Source organism: Macrotis lagotis, chromosome 1, assembly GCF_037893015.1.
Source record: "Macrotis lagotis isolate mMagLag1 chromosome 1, bilby.v1.9.chrom.fasta, whole genome shotgun sequence".
Classification (NCBI taxonomy): Eukaryota; Metazoa; Chordata; class Mammalia; order Peramelemorphia; family Peramelidae; genus Macrotis; species Macrotis lagotis.
This window is the reverse complement of record NC_133658.1, coordinates 457,431,368-457,448,718: the sequence shown is the minus strand read 5'-3', so window position 1 is coordinate 457,448,718 and position 17,351 is coordinate 457,431,368. Positions and strand designations below refer to the sequence as shown.

The 17,351-nt window shown below is 40.0% G+C and overlaps 1 protein-coding gene across 14 annotated transcripts in view; it reads left to right on the top strand.

The window, feature by feature from the left end:
* JADE2 (jade family PHD finger 2) overlaps nt 1-17,351 on the top strand; it is a 185,340-nt gene that overhangs the window by 109,675 nt on the left and 58,314 nt on the right. For all 14 annotated transcript variants that reach the window (XM_074213548.1, XM_074213549.1, XM_074213542.1 and 11 more), the window contains one exon: nt 1,249-1,406. In XM_074213548.1, coding sequence (XP_074069649.1) covers nt 1,249-1,406 — 158 coding nt within the window. The remainder of the gene's footprint in view (nt 1-1,248; nt 1,407-17,351) is intronic.

Genomic DNA, 17,351 nt, shown 5'->3' with positions numbered 1-17,351 from the left:
ACTCAAATTCATTGATTAGGCAATAATAAACAGTTAATATTTCAATACCACTTAAATGTTTACAAAATGTTTCACATTTTATTTGATTTTCATAGTGATGCTATGAATTTGATTATTATAGTTCATAGAACTAATATGTGTCAAAGGTGAAACTCAGATGAAATCACTGAGACTCAGAGAGGGGTAGGGACATTTAATTAACATTAGAACTAGAACAAAAACCTAGATTCTTGACTTCTAGCCCAGGGTTCTTTGCTCCATAACAGAATCACAAAAATTTGGAGGTTGGGAGGGACATCATTAGCTATATCTGACCAAACTTTGTGGCTCAACTGACTGTGGTTATCAAACCTGTGCTTGTCTTTCAACTCAGTGCTCATGGTTTGGGGTCAAAACCAGTCAAATATCTCCTCTGTGACATCCTTCAAATACTCAAGAACAATTATCTTTCCATCCTCTTACCCCTAATCTTTTTCTCCATACTGAAAACATCCAATTCTTTCAGCAGATCCTCACATAGCATAAAGCTAAGGCCCTTCCAGATACTTGTTGCCCTCCTCTGAACATCCTTCACCATATCAGTATTTTTTCCCCTTGAACTTGTAGTTTCATAAACAGAGAAACAAACCGCCTTCTACCAAAGCAGAGTGGTCCCTGCAGATGGGAACTTAAAGCCTTGGAGACTTATCTGGGACAACTAGGGGCCCATTGACTCAGCCAGGATCACACACTGTGTGTCAGAAACTGGATAGAACCCACATCTTCCTGTCTTCTTTTCTAATCTTTGCCCCTTGCCGTTGAGTTTCTATCAGTAGTGATATTAAAACCCAGGTTTTTCTGATTCTGCTTGACTTCCAGAACTATACATTTGGTCAAAACAAGACAGAGTATGGGGCAGCTAGGTGGCGCAATGGATAGAACATGCTGGAGTCAGGAGGATCTGAGTTCAAATTTGGCCTCAGACACTTGATAATTATCTAGCTGGGCAAGTCACTTAAACCAAGTTCTTTGAGAAAAAAAAAGACAAGAGTATGGTGAAACCTTTACCTCCTTATTCTTGGAAACCCTGTTTTTCATAATGCAGCCCAAGGTCCAACCTGTTTTTTTTGGCTGCCGTTGATTACATGACATAGCATCTCTAGCTTTTCCTAATGATAATTATGGCCCGTGTTTATCCACCTTCCCAGATTGAGTTTCTCTAGACTCAAGGGTCCTCACCTATACTTTGTCTTCCGTCTTATTTTCTAGGGTCCTCCCTCTTCTGGAGCATACCTCTGGCCAGATCTCCCCAAGCAGCCACTCGGGCTCTGAGCTCAGTGAGGTCACCAGACCCTACTCCCGCTATGACCTGGACGAGATAGACGCTTACTGGCTGGAGCTTGTCAACTTGGAGCTGAAGGAAATGGGTATGTGTGCTGCCTGTGTGTATGACTTGGGAGGGGGAGTTCTGCCAATCTGATGAGTCGAGACCAAGGGATGGCAGAATCAGGGTTCTCCTAAACATACCTCCCACCACTTCCCAAACTAGGAAGCTTATTTCTGGTAACAGCTTCTGGTATTCAAGTTCTTCCTTGAATAAGTGGTCCTGACCCTCAGCTCTCAGAGTCCCCTTGTAAGGTTTTGGGTCATGATTCTTAGGATTCTGGCAAAGAATGAATGAAGTGATGACCCAGTGCAGTAATTGGAAAAACAAGAGGTGAGACAGAAGATAACCTTTAGCCTAATTCTTATCCATGAACCCCAGATTTTTCATTGGTTAGGCTCATCTGGAGATGAGGAGGATGGTGGTAACTGTCCCTATCGCCACGGTCTTGTCTCTAGGGAGCAGGAAAGATACTTGGCCATGGCTATATCATTGTGTGTGTGTGTCTGTCTGTCTGTCTGTCTGTCTGTCTGTCTTTCTGGCTGCCGTTTGTGTATTTACTAAGCCGTTAATAAACGTCTTCTATGTTCTTTGCTTCATGTTTGGTGGTGGGGTGGAGGGAAGGTAAAGGCAACTGGATCGGTGATACAAGAGAATTCTATATGCTTTCCCTGTTCTTGAAGCACACTTCAGCTGGGAAGGCAAAGACAGCATACAGAACACCCTCAAATATATGGGCTTCAGCTGTGGACCTGGAGTCACAGGCTTTATCCCTGTTGTTGTGTGTCCTAGCCAAGTTACTCTTTAGGCCTCAGTATTCTAATCTGTAAAATGAGGGAGTTGGACTAAGGTCTCTCCCGGCTCCATGATCCCATAGGGGATATTGTTGCTAGAAGGCTTTAGAGCAGAAGATCAGAAGGGAAAGAAACTCTGTGTGTGTTTGTGTCTGGGGGGGGGGGGGGTGAACACTCCAGTCTGACCATATAAGCAATGTTCCACATTCATAAATCTTTTTCTTCTACCTCTATAAAAAAGAAAGGGTATTGTATTTTTTCATCTCTTTATAGGGCATTCAATCTCATGGGTTGTTTTTGTGGGGGGTTTTATACTTCCCATGTATACTATAGTCACTGTTTGCTGTTTCCTGGTTTTGCTCACCTCACTTCTTATCAGTTCTTAGTAGCCTTCCCCTGCTTCCATTTACTCTTCATGTTCATCTTTTTATATAACCCAGTAATATTCCCTTACATTATGTTCTCTTCTGTTTGTTTAGCAGTTCCCTGGTAGATGGATACTTAATTTGTTTGCAATTCTTTTTCACAACAAAAAAGTACCAGTTGATTTTTAATGGGGTTCAAATTTATGCTTAAGTAGGCAGAAGTATAAAAGAACAAAACAAGTATGGTGGGAAAGAGGTTGGAAGATTGCAAGCCCAAGTTTTAGTCCTACCCTGCTGCTGATGGACTACTTTTCTTTGGACGAGATTCCTTTCCCTTTCTGAACTCCAGATTACCATCTGTAAAATTTAGGTATTTGAGGTAGATAATTTTTAAGGACTCTTTGAGCTCCAGGTAAACAAATTCCCTATTCATTTATGGGCATAGCTTTCAAAATAAACGATCTTCATTCTTACCATTTATCATAATCATCTCGTTACTTTTCTCCTTCAATATTGCTCCTTCCCGGCTATTCTGCTTTCTACTGTGGGGTAAATACTCTCTTGACATTTATCTATCCTCAGCATCCCTAGTTCTGGTGACTTATGTCTGACGTTTGGTTTCTTATCTCCATTATCATCCTCCCTAAGCAAGAAACCCAAAGGATTCTCATTGACTCCTTAAACAAACATTCCCTAGAGTTTACAAATTCAACCACAAATACATATAAATCTCCTAATTTATGGGGCAAATTTAAGTGGGAAACTCTACAGAGTTCAGAAAAAATTCCCTGCCTTCATGGAGCTTATTCTAGAATGGAATAAAACATATACATAATTTTTGCATGTATCATTATCTTTGGACCAGATTTATATAGCATTTTATGATTGCAAAGAATTTTGCATACATTTTTTCCATTCAATTCTCATAAGCGTCATTGGAGACAGGTTTTATTACTATTTCCATTTTTTGTAAAATGAGGAAAATGAGACTGAGAGATTAATATTTTTGTTCAGAATCACACAAATTATAAGAGTTTAAGGCACAATTTGAATCACAGTCTTCCTTTTCCAAGTAGCATATTTAACTATTCAATATACTTTTATATTGAGGTTTAAAGGAGGACCTTTGGTGTGGGAGTCAAGAGTTCTGATCTTGTCTCTGCTCCTGACTGTAACCTTGGCCAAGTTAACTTCCCCATCTGGGCCAGTGTTTCCCAATCTGTAAACAGTCAGTCAGTAAGCACTTCTGAAGCACCTACTATGAGCTGGGCATCATGCTAACCAAGCATGGGGAGAGAAATAGAGGCAAAAGACAGTTCCTTACAAGATCTAACTCCTAGTCTGATCATTTCTGCCATCTTCCATAGGATCTTCCCTTCTTTTGACTAGTGAACTGAGACCATCCATGTTTCATTCTTAGAGAAGTGAAAAGCAGATGGATAATAATGGAAGATGCCATTCTCAGAGAGCCGGGCCATCCCTTGACTCCAGTCAATCTTTGTTTCATGAACCCTAGAAGCTGATCTCTAAGGCCCTGCCTGCAAAAGTGGCCAATGGTCTTCATGCTTTGACATTCAGCATTACAAGGAGACTAGAAAGCAAGCCAAGTTCACAGCCCACTCCAGTGGAAGCCATGAATCTATCATAAATGGCATCTGCATCATTGGAAACCAAATCTGGTATAGCCAGGGATTGGCACATGGGAGTACTTTGGAAAGATGAGATGCTTAGGCTTTTCCTAGATGCTGTCTCCAAGGAATGACAGGACTGTCTGGAAACTTTTCTAAGCCATTGGGCTTGGGGGATCAGCAGAGCTACAGGAGTTTAGGTTTCTTGACCTTGACCTGTAGCCCCTACCTCAGAGCCCAAGGTCCTTTGACAGTCACTTCTCCCATTTTAGGCTTCTCTGGCCTAAGACACCTAACAAAGGACTTGTGACTGGAGGCCACCCCAGTGTTGTGCAGTCATTGCTTGGAATTAATCAGTTTATCAAAACCCTGATGTGTTTTTCATTCTTTGTCAAGCCCTGTGGAGAATAGAGGTGGGAGGAATACAGAGTCACTACTTGTCAAAGAGCCAGTGGTCTAATTTCATCACCTTCACCTTGAATGTTCTTCCCTTCCTCATTTACTCTCTGCTCCTCCATGAAGTCTTTCCTTGTTTTCCCAAGTTGGACACAAAATCCCTATACTACTCTTTTCACCATCCCTATGACATTCAATCCTTTAGCATGTATTCTAGTTATTTGTGCCCTTCTTTTTTTCTTTTTTGGAGACAATCGGTTTAAGTGATGTGTCCAGGTCATGCATAGTGTCTGAGGTCAAATTTGAACTCAGGTCCTCCTGACTCCAGGGTTGGTGCTCTGTCCATTGTACCACCTTGCTGCCCCATCTGGGAATAGTTTTGTATTCATCTTTGTAGCTCCAGTGACCCACATACCATCCTGGGAATTCATGTGTAATTAGTAATTCTATATGGAGTAAATGAATATGTTTGAGTATTGTATATGTGACATGAAATTGTCATTCATTTATTCGTTCAACATTTATTCAATTATTCATCTATAGTGTCTTCCCAAAACAGCATGACAAATTGAGAAGGGCTTGGGAGTTGGAACTGTGAAGAATGGGTTTGGAATTTCCCCAACCACTAAAGCATTGTATTATAAAATGAGGACTGTGAATTAATCTCTCATGTCCTTTCTGGTGTTCTGTGATTTGGGGTCATATATACACACAGATAGGTGCTCTGAGTTGGGGGGTTTCTGCTTGCAGGAGAAGAGCTTCAGAGATACTTTTTTTTTTAGGTTTTTGCAAGGCAATGGGGTTAAGGGGCTTGCCCAAGACCACACAGCTAGTGTCCGAGGCCAGATTTGAACTCAGGGACTCCTGATTCCAGGGCTGGTTCTCTATCCAGTGTGCCACCTAGCTGCCCCAAAGATACTTTCTACTGATCTTTAGTGTATGTTAGAATCTGAGAAGGTGTATCAGAATACAGTGGAACTCCCTGGTCTTGGACAATATACTTTGCTTACTGTTGCCCAAGATGGTGTTAAACTTTCTTGCTCCAATGACTCATTCAGTTCACAGTCTTTCAAAACCCACAGATTTTTTTTTCATACAAACTGTTGTCTAACTAGTCCAAGCATTCTCATGATTTTTCATCTTAGATTCTGTCCCTACTCAAGCATAGGATAGAGGTCTTTTTGTATTCTGATTCTTTCTATTCATTATGTTAGTTATCCTTTTAAACTTTCTTCCTTCCCCCCCCCTTAAAAAATTTTTTTATTGATCCCTTTTTTCTCGCTACAGATATTTCATGATTCCATTTCCTTTTAACTCTATGTTCAAATCCTTCCTTTTCACAAAGAATATGTAAGTAAAATCAAATGACCCAATAACCTAATCTGATTTTTAGCACCCATGGTCCAACCCTATGGGGAAGAAAAGGCTGTGTCATCTCTCTTTAGGGACTAATATTGATTATTGTCCTTACTATGAGTTTAATGACCTCGTTTTTTATTTATATCATTATTGTCATTATGGATAATTTTCCTGATTCTGTTTTTACTTATTTCTACATCAGTTGATGAAAGTTTTCCTATTTTTTCTGAATTCTTCATTCATTATTTCCTTTGGAAAAAATATATTACATTATTTTTAATATAATGTAATATTGTTCAACCATTCTCCTGCTCTATGGATAACTACTTTTTCTATTATTGATGATTTTATGAGGTTTTTTCCCCCTACCATAAGTAGTACTGCTATTAACATTTTGGCTCACACAGGGTTTTCTTTCTTTGGTTTCCTTGGCAAGTTTAGTAGTGAGATCACTGGGTCAAAGGGCATAAACAATTTAATGGCTTTTTCTTGCATAGATCCATATGATCAATCTCCCATCCATTGCAGTCTGCAGTGAGCTCATAAATGTTTATTTATGTCCCAGGTTTTTTCAGGAGGGGGATTGGGAATGAGCCTCAGACATAAATGGAGGCCCAGAAGAATTGATTGAATTCCCCTCTCCCTCTAGAGATGAAGGACAGGTAGAACTGGGAGAGGTCTATAGACTTCAAAAGACAACTCTAAATTGTACATTTCATTTGGTCTTAATAAAATGAAGAGTGGAGGAGGTTAATGACATTTAAAACCAGATGATTCCAAGCCTATTTTCCAGACTGTAATCACCATGTAATAGTTATTTCACATAATAAGCAGTCCGCCTGAAATAGCATCTTAATTGTTCTCTGGAATTCCTTAAAAAACATAAATATTGTCTCTTGAGAAATGCAGGAGAAGGAAACTGAGGGAGAAGAGGTGCAGGGTCCTGAGAACAAGTACCTTAGGCAGGACCCTCTTGAGAGCAGAGGAACGTGTTTCACGGCTGCTTCTAGGAAAAAACACCTGTAGGACAGTGACAGGAAAATGGTAAGATAGCCAGGACAGACAAGCAGGGTCCTGGAGGAAGTCAGTAGATCATCCAGAGGTCTAAACTGGAGGCCACTGAGCTCAGCCTTCTCCATCTATAGATAAGAAAGTTGAAATAGTTTCCTCAAAGTCCTATAAATGATAACCTTCCAAAGCTAGATTTGAATCCCAAGTCCTTGGCTCCATTAGTTTTCCACTCCATGATCCTACTCCTCCTCTCCCAGGTTGATGATGGGAATTTTTCCATGAAGAAAAGCTGAGTCAGTGCCAGCAGATGGGAAAGTTAAAGGATGCAGGCAATGAGGAGGAAGAAGCTGCTGAGAGGGTCTTTGTAAGAAGCTCTGATAGCTGAAGAAATATACCCAGAACTTGAATCTTTGTGGGGGGGGAGTGGGCTCCCAGACACATCCCTCTAGTTCCTACCTGGGCTGGTGAATCAAGCTGGAGAGGCCAGGAAGCTTGGTCAATCTGATGAGATGGCTGGTCCTTCCCTTAGATCTGGAGCAACCAAGTCCACTCCCCATCTGCTCTATTGCCAGATGGCTCTATTCTTTGGCCAAGGGGCCAGACATTTCAATTGATATGTTGAGAAGACATGGTTTCTCATCCAGATTTTTTTTAAATACTCTGCCTTTGATTTTATTGGTATGTTCTTAGTTCATTTTGGTCATGTCTACTCTTTGTAACTCCATATGGGATTTTCTTGGCAAAGATACTACAGTGGTTTGCCATTTCCTTCTCCAGCTCATTTTACAGATGAGGAAACTGAGACAAAAGGTCACAAGACTAGTAAGTGTCTGAGGCCATATTTGAACTCAGGAATCATATCGGTATAGGAAACCGCATTTTGGTATAAGGAACGTATCCTATTGACAGAGATTGGGACCTGCTTTGTAACTTACATCCTTACAGAGTTGCTACTTGGTTAGGGTCACATAAAGTTGAAGCTTCTGATTCTGGGATCTGTTCTCTGTTATCTATAATGAGTCCTTGTTGAAACTTTCTTCTCCATTATTTCTTTGCCTTGATCTCTTCTGGAAGGTAGGGCCAGATTTATCCTTTTAAAAAAGCTATTCCTGTAAAAAATCTCAATTTAGAAAGATTATAGGACCTTAGGATTTAGCATTAGAAAGGGACATTCTTGTGATCATTTATTCAAACTCCTCACTTTACAGATAAGATAACTCAGTCCCAGAGAAATGATTGACATGTCCTATCCAAGGGCACACAGGTAGCACAATCAGAATTTAACTCAGTTCCTCTTACCATGATCCAATCTTCTTTCTACTGCACCACATTCTGCAAAAGACCCTCCTTAAATAGCAAGCTCCTGCATAGCATTGAAAATCAGACATGGTTCTGAAAAATTCCATTTATACCCAATGTTTTAGAACCATAATGATTGTGTAAGGTATACAGTGGAATACTTTCTCTTACAGGTAAGAGTCTGGGTACTTTATTGCTCCCTTCATCTACACAGAATTTGAAATTATGTGAATCTGCACAGCTTTTATTAAGAGGTTTGGTCCAAAATAATAGGACTCTAAGAATCTCTTTCTTTCCTCAGAGAGAGGGAGGGAAAGAAGGAAGGAAGGAAGGAAGGAAGGAAGGAAGGAAGGAAGGAAGGAAGGAAGGAAGGAAGGTAGGTAGGAAGGTAGGAAGGTAGGAAGGTAGGTAGGAGATAGTTTCCCTTGAAATAGATAAAAGTAATCTGCCAAAAACAAATGAACACACTGATCCACTGATCAGATTAGACTATATATGTCTCATTCTGCACCCCACTTGAGTACCTTCTTCCTTCCCTTCTCTTTTTTTATTTCCATTTATATGTAGTTTTCCTCATTATAGTATGACATGATATGGGATATGATGTGATATAAGCACCTTGAGGGCAGAGACTATCTTTCCACTTGTATTTATATTCCTAAGTCTTAGAACAATATCTGGCAGATTGCAGTTGCATTATAAATAAATGCTTATTGATTTGTATTGCTAGTCCTTCTCTTCTCTCCCTAAAGATGGAAAACATGATTTACTATCAGTCTTCTAGACTGATGATAGATCATTATTGATCAAAATTCTGAAGTCCTGGTTCTACTAGGCATCAGTTAATACAAGTCTTTCCAAGTTTTTCTGAATTTGTCATATAATATATTCCATTGCATTTATTTGGCACAATTTGTTCTGCCACTAATCCAGTTAATGGACAATTCCTTCAATTAAAGTACTTTGTTATAACATAAAGTTCTGCTATAAATATTTTGCAATTTTGAGTCCTTTCCCTGCATTTTCTGAGCAATTTGGAATATTTTCTTCATAGTGTTATTGCTGAGTCAAAGGGTTTCCTCAGTTTAGTGACTTTTTGGATAGAATTCCAAATTGCCTTCCAGAGTGGTTGGACCATTTCCTAGCTCCACCAACAGTGAATTAGTGTGCCCTTCTTCCTGAAATCCCTCCAACAATTATCATCTTCATCTTTTAAACTCTTTGAGTGGAGTCTCTCTCTAGCATCCCAGAAGCTTGTGGCAAAGCCATGACCTTGAAAGAGAATCTCCCAAGGAAACTTGATATATGGGTCTTTTCTAGCAGCAAACTCTGCCCTGTGGCATCTCTTGTTTGGGTCTTCTTTCTCCTGCCCTTAGGCATTTGCATGTTCCCTTCTGGGTCAGCATCTTGACCTAGAGTCACAGAAAGTACGTCTAAGTCCCTGGTGGAATAGTGTTCCCTTGCAAGTCTCTGCTTGCAAGACCCCATGTTTCAGGACTCCATGTTTTTAGGAGATTTAGGAGAGGTGAATCCTGAGTTGGTCACTTTATATAAGATTGGAAGCTATTGCTGAGAATTTACTCTAGAATATTTGAAGATCAAGAATTCTTCATATATATATATATATTATATATAATTTTTGTAATATGATATAATTCATCATCATACAATATTATAAAGTATTATATTATAGTTATTACTATTATTATACAATATAATAGTCAATGGCTTAGTTACTCAAAAATTCATTTTTAATTGATATTTTATTTTTCCAATTACATGTTATAAAAGTTTTTCAAAATCAAAATTCATGAATATGCATATTTTTAAGTTACATAATTTCCTTCCCATCCCCCCTCCCCTCAGTAGTGAACAGTCAGGTAAATATTGTACCTACACATTTGTGTTTAACATATTTACAAATTAGTCATTTTCGATATGAGGAATTAGCATTAAGGGAAAAGAAAGAAAACTATGAGAAAGGAAAGAAATACATAAGAGAAATTTTTAAAAAGTGAATGCAGTGTCCATTCAGATTCTGAAGGGTTTTTTGGTTTTGTTTCATTTTAGTTTTCTTCCTCTGGATGGGGATAGCATTATCCTTAGCTGATCTCCTAGCATTGTCCTAACTCTCCGAACCACTGAGAGGTCAAAGTTCTTAAAACAATATTGTGTTACTTGATACAGTTTTCTCCTGGTTCAGCTCACTTCACTCACTCTTCATCATTTTGTGCAAGTCTTACTATACATGTAACAACATTATTCTAAAAGAGGGTCCAAAGGCTTCACCAGACTACCACAAAGGCCCATAAACCCCCAAAAGGTTAAGAATCCCTGCTTCCCACATATGCCAGATTGTTATTTTTGAAGGCTGGGGTCTGCAAAGAGAAAGCCTTGGGGAAACATTAACCCCTTCACAGAAAGGAGAGTGGACAAAGATAGAGGAATTTTGGGGAAAGGGAAAGGCTAAGAACTCACTCTTGATGAATTTCTTTGGGTTGACATGGGCTACCATCCTCACTGCTATTGGGATGAAGGGCATTTTGGATACAAATTGCTCCCCAAACCACATAGGGAAAGCAGACACCAGATGGTAAAATAGTCTCTCGAAGGCTTTATTCTTAAGCTTCAGGGATAACTGATGTCAGAGGGTAACACATCAGGTGATGATTAGTTGCTCTGAATCTTCTAAAGGTGCATTTGTGAAGTCCATTTATATTTTGGAGAAGGTGGCTTTGTGTGACCTCAGATGCAGGCACTAGGCCCATGATGTGGCCAGCCGTGGTTGGGATGGAGGAGTCGGACCTACAGAGACAAGGAGGTTCTCTTCCTTTTGTTTTTGAGTAGACAAGGACCATCTCTGCACCAGGCTTCCTTATATCCCAGGCTGTGAAAAGGAGAAGAATAATCTAGGGCCTGCTGGACCCACGGACCATTGGAACGGTGGTAGATGGAAATGTCCCAAACTGAGCTTTCATTTGTTAATGTACAAGGGGGGGTCCCTTCTTTAAGTAAACCTGTAGATCAAAGTTCAGACTTTGGAAAGTGATCAGTCAAGGTGAGGAGTAGGAACCACCAGAGAAAAGAAGGGTTTCTTCACTTTATAAACAAGCACCAAACTTCTTTTTTCAAAACTCCATAAGCATTTGTGTATATAGGAAGTCTCATAAATGTTTGAACTCAGTTGAACATTTTTGAAATAAATATGTAGTATTGAAAAGAATATTGCCCTTGAGATAAAAAGACCTGAATTCACATTCTGGCTCCAACACTTAGTAGCTGTTGGAACAACTGACTCACTTAACCTTTTCAGGCTTCAATTTCCTCTTCTGAAAAAGGAGAGGCTTTAGTATTGACTTACCTACCAGTTCTAATATACTGTGATTTTACAAAAAGGAATTCTGTTTACTGACACATGACTTGACTTCCTCAGAACACATCCATTGTATAAAGGGAGGCATGCCTATAGGAAATGGTGCTGCATTGCAGTTCTTGCTTCCCTTTCCTGCTTTTTGTATGAAGAAAAGAAGAAAAAGAAGAGTTGGGGGGGGGAGGTAGGGGCAGGGGAGAGGCAGGATATGGGTGTGGAATGTTGCTTCCACTGTCAGATTGAGTTGATGGTCATTTGGTTTTATTTTCCTCCCCCATTCTATAAGTGTTTGCTTGTTGGTTAGAGAGAGGGAAGAGATATGTTAAATGGAGATGATTTTTATAGAAGATAGCAATAAAATGAAATAAAAATAGAATATGCCTTTTAAAAAGTTCAGATATTCTGGGAAAATAAATAAGCAGCTTGATAATGTATTAGGTGGGGACATGTGACACTGAAAGGCATTCCCCCATATCCTGGGTTGTATAGTTCTCTCCTATCCCTTAGAAGCATTAGGAAACAATACTATTGCCAGGAAACCAGTAATAGAAACACCTAATGTCTGTTATACAGTACTTTAGAATTTATAAATGCATTTACTACCATTCAGCCTCTCATTTGAGCCTCTCTGTACCTCCCTTTGAGGATGACAGTATAGGGATTATTGCCCCTATTTTTCTTTTGAGCATACTAAGGTTCTCCAGGGTTAGAGGGATTGCTCAGATTTGATTGGTTTATTGATGAATCTGGAATTTTGCACTGCATCCTGGTCCCCAGTTTTCTTTGCTATTGGTAGTCAAATCATTGGATTCCTTGACTGGTGACAGCCCTACTCTGAAGTCAGAGGGATGCATTTCCAGGGTGAGCCGATATAGACAATGGTCTTGTTTTGCTCGGCTTTGAGGTGGGTGGGTGGGTAGGTAGCGGAGTGACTCAAAGAATAACCCTGACCTGCCAGCCTGAAGGAATGATGGAATGGGTCTCACACCTTGATTTTCTGTCCCAGTTGTTTCCTGCTCTTGACCACTGAGCAGGGGTGCCTGGGCTGGTGTGCAGCCTTGTCTGACTCAGGAGTCGGGTGCCATGGGTTAATCAGGGACCCCTTTGCCAGGGTCTGGGGGGCATTGTTCCTATAGCCTCTTGAAGTCCTTCCCGGGAGCGTCTCTCCCTGCTTCTCTCTTGGACCAGTCCTTTCCTCTCTGGCAAACACAGTGGCTTCCCTGTCTCCTAACAAGTAGATACAATACAGTTTGCTGGTGGTTTGACCTTTAGAAACTGGTATAACAGTGGCCCCATTGTTTTCTTCCCAGTCTGAAGTGTCACCACTGGGAAGAGGTAACAGAAGAATGAGGGTAAGGGAAGGAATTTGGGGGTCGAGTGAGAGAGGGAAAAGACTTCAGCTCTTATCAGTTGGACTACTGAGTAATCAGCAGACTTAAGGAAGATGAAGATGGAAAGGACACATTCCTTTTCCACAGGGACAGGATTCACAGAAAAGAGCAAGAGGCAGTGGAAGCAATGTTGGGTTTGGAAAAGGAGGTCTGGGTTTCAATCCTACCTTTGCCACATGGCCCACTGCCAAGACTCGTCCCTTCTCCCAAAAGGGGAGGAGGGAGCCAGTCAACAACTTTCCTACCTACTCCCCTATTTCTATAGTCTGGTCAGAAAGATGGCCAGACCCTCTGATAGGACCAAGAAGAGGCCCTCCGGAGCTCTGACTCAACTAATGACTGAAGAAAAGGAAGCTGCATCTTTGGGAAAGTCCCTTAATCTTTCTGGTTCTTGGTTCCTTCATCTGTAAAATGAAGGAATTGGACCAGAAGATTTCTAAGACCCCTTCAAGTTCTATGTTGATGATCCTGGAATTCCATATTAAAAGTTACAGGATATGACAGGCAGAGAGGTGAGTAAGGGTGCTTAGGGAGAATGAGCAAAGAAGTAAAAAATAATGATGATGATGGTGATTGTAAATAATAATAACTTAAGGTTTACAAAGTTCATGACATTAACCCATTTATCACAATAACCTTGTAAGGCTACTATTATCCTCATTTTAATAATAAGGACTGAAGATGATGGTGATGGTGATGATGATAACTAGCTAGTAGTACTTTAAAGTTTGTAAAACATTTTACTTTTTGATCTCACCACAAGTCTGGCAGTGCTATTATCCCCATTTTATAGATGAGGAAACTGAGGCTGAGAGGTCAAATAAATTGCTGGGCAATAGAACTAGTAAGAGTCTGAGGATTTGAATTCAGATCTTCCTGATACCTGAGTTCAACATTCTGTCCACTATGACCCTGTTTTGAGAAGATTCATTTAGCAAAATAGATAGGAACAGACAAGAAGAGAGTCAGGGACTGCTATTATAACTAGTCGTGTGCTAGATGATTCTTTGGGGGGAGACATCTCATAGAAACTTGGTAAGTGCATAGATTGATTGACGTGGGCCTTTAGGGAGTCTGCTTTGATCTGTAAGGGTTCCCGAAGGCTGAGCATTTCAGAAATACTCTTCTGGGGAAGCATTCGGCTTGGTCTGTTCCCCTTCCTAAGAATTTAATTCAATAAACAATTGTTAAGCACCTACTTTTTGGGGGGAAGCTAAAAAGGGAGGAGGAAGGAAGTGTTACCATATATGTGAGACTAAAATGAAGCAGAACTGCTGCTGAGCAACAAAGAGTTACCTGCAGAGTGCTGATTCCAGTCCTATCTAAAGGGAAGCCTTGGGGGCAGGTGAGTTCTCTGCGCCCCAATAAATGGGGAAAGGGACCTGGGAGTGCTTAATATCCAAAGCTGAGTCAGTCTGCATTGTGATGAGATTCCAAGTGATCAGCATGTCCTGGGAGAGAGGTGATGTGTGGTCTCACCCCCCCCCCTTCTCTTTCAGCTGTGTTCTCTTCTCCATTCCTTCCTACCACTGTCCAGTGGAGCCCAACTCCATGTAATAACAGGATCCTAGAGGTCATCTCTTGAGGAAAGTCACCTAGACCCAACCCAACCTGAAAAGGCATCCTCTACACAAGCCTTTTATTCTCCATTTCCAGATAGAAGGGACTAAACCCATCCTGAAGCAGCCGATTGAGCTCCAAGCAGCCTTAATTGCTAGGAAGTTCTTCCTTACAGCAGCCAAAATTTTCCTCTCTCCAACTTCCACTAGTGGCTCCTAATCCAGCTCTCTGGGGCAAAGCAAAACACATCTAATCACTCTTCCATGTGATTGTCCTTTAGATACTTGAACATGGCCATTTCATCCCCTGTAGAACTTCCCTAGACTAATATGGTTTCCAGATATGATCTCCATTCCCTTCTGGATAGATTATGTTATAGTCTTTAGTTTTTAAAAAATTGTTATTTATTTTTATGCTTTTAAAAAGTATTTCTAGGGCAGCTAGGTGGTGCAGTTGGATAGAGCATCATCCCTGGAGTCAGTAGGACCTGAGTTCAAATCCGGCCTCAAACACTTAATGATTACCTAGCTGTGTGGCCTTGGGAAAGCCACCTAACCCCAATGCCTTGCAAAAAACCTAAAAAAAAGTATTTCTATAACCTAGTAAAATAAAAAAGATGATGGCACAAAGAAACTCCAAATCTATTTTGTACAACTTGCTATTCCTTTTAAAATATAAGTTATTATGTAACTTCCTTTTGTTTCCCTCCCTTCTCCCCTCATCCCTCTGCCCTGGACATGATGCATTAGACCCAAATGTGTTTGTGTATGTATTTATATAAAGTTATTATATACATACTTATATTTATCAGTTCTTTCTCTGGATATTGATAGTATTTTTATATGTCCTTTATAGTTAATTTAGGTATTTATAATAGTCTAATGACCTCGTTGCTCCAAGTTGTTCTTAAATATTGCTGTTGCTATATACAATAATATCTTAACAAATCTGAAAATTGGAAAGAACATTGCAAGCCCTTTGGACTATAGACAATAAATGGCAGAACCAGGATTGGAACCTATTTCCCATTTCCTTAGATGGCAGTGACCCTCCTGACAGCTTTTAGAAGAGAGCTTGAGATCCCTTCTAAGAACTGCCATAGAATCTGGTCATCTTTTAGCCGAGCAGCAAGATTCCACTTGGAAACCTTTGAGAAAACGATGCTTTCTGGGTGTTTTTGGTGGTTGTTGTTTTAGCTTTGCTACACCACTGAACAGTTAGAGTAAAGTTGCTGTTGTCTCACCTTACCCCAACAAAGACCTGCTTGCTAGTACAGCCCCACTCTGCTCCTGCCAGAATTTAAAAAGCCTAGCACTTCTGGATTGAATACAAGTCTGGGGTCCTTGGGCTGCTTGTTCCTCTTCGTTTCTGGGAAAATGTTAAGATTCTTAAATCCTCTAGACATCCTGCTACTGTTGAATAACACCTAGAAGTTAGGATTTTTAAGTCTTGGACTTATAGAACTACTAAAGAAGTAGGAGAATCTTCTTTTGAGAATTTCTCCTTCCTGCTTTGATTTGGATAGAGGTTGTTGTAGACTAAGAAAATAATAATAAAAACATTGATGTAAAACGCATAATGGATAGAATGTTGGCCTAGTAACAGGAGGACTGAATTCAGATCTTCTGCAGCCATGTACTAGCTCTTTGACCCTAGGCTTTTGCCTCAGTTGCTCACCTGTAAAATGCGTTGCAGAAAGGGCAAACCACTCCAGTATCTTTGCCAAGAAAACTCCAAATGGGGTCATGAAGAGTTGAACAGAACTGAAACAACCCAACCACAACAAACTTTTATGTAACACTGTAGGGTTTATTGAGTCTTTCCTTCCTAAGGTGCTTTTATATAGAAAGTACAATTGCTATTATTCCCATTTTACAGATTTGGTAACTTGCCAGTTACTAGAGGTATTTCCTAATTCTTTACCCCCAAACCTTGAACCTTATCTTTTCTTAATTTTTTGGTAGCTAATTGACCTCAGCTGTATCTTTCTAGCTCACAGAACTCATGTGAAGACCTATTTTGTTCCAAACTCAACACTATCTGTGTTGGACCTTGGGCAGATGATTTGCCTTGTTGCCAAACTCAGATGGGAACTGATCCTTTCAGGCCTTAGGCTGACTTAGAAAACTATAAATTAACATCACCTAGGTTGCATTGTAATTTATTTTGCTAAACATTTCCCAATTACATTTAATCAGGCACCCGTTTTCCTGGACAATATTTGAAAGCTGTACCTTGTAGGATCATATATCTAAAACTGGAAAGGAACCAAGAGATCGTTAAATATAACTCCCTCGTTTTTACAGATAAAGAAATTGAGGCCCTTAATTTAAAAGAAGTTAAGGCATCCTCTATAAAACATCGGATTGTAGAGCCTTTTGCTTTGACTTGCCCTAGATCAAATGAAGAGTAAATAGGAAGGCAAAAATGAGACCTGGGTTATAGTCTGCCAATCCAGTATTCTTTTCCTCTCACCATCTTGCCTTGAATGAAGATGTACCTGAGAAATCAGATGTACCTGAGGAATGGTCAGCTTAGCCCTACTCTTCTTGTGTTAGAGTAAGAAAAGAACTAGAAGTGTGCATTTGAAAATAGATTAAATACACTAGCAAGTACATCAGAGGTCATCTGAGCCAAGAGTCTCATTTTACTGATGGAGAAGCGGAGACCTGGAGAAGTAATGGGATTTTCCCATGGTCATAGAGAATGAAGTGATTCAATCCATTGTTTTTAACTTTTCTACCAGCTATGTGTTATTTTATGGAGGGGTAAAGGTTTTCTTTTTGCCCCATTCCTGCACATAGTTCATCTTAAA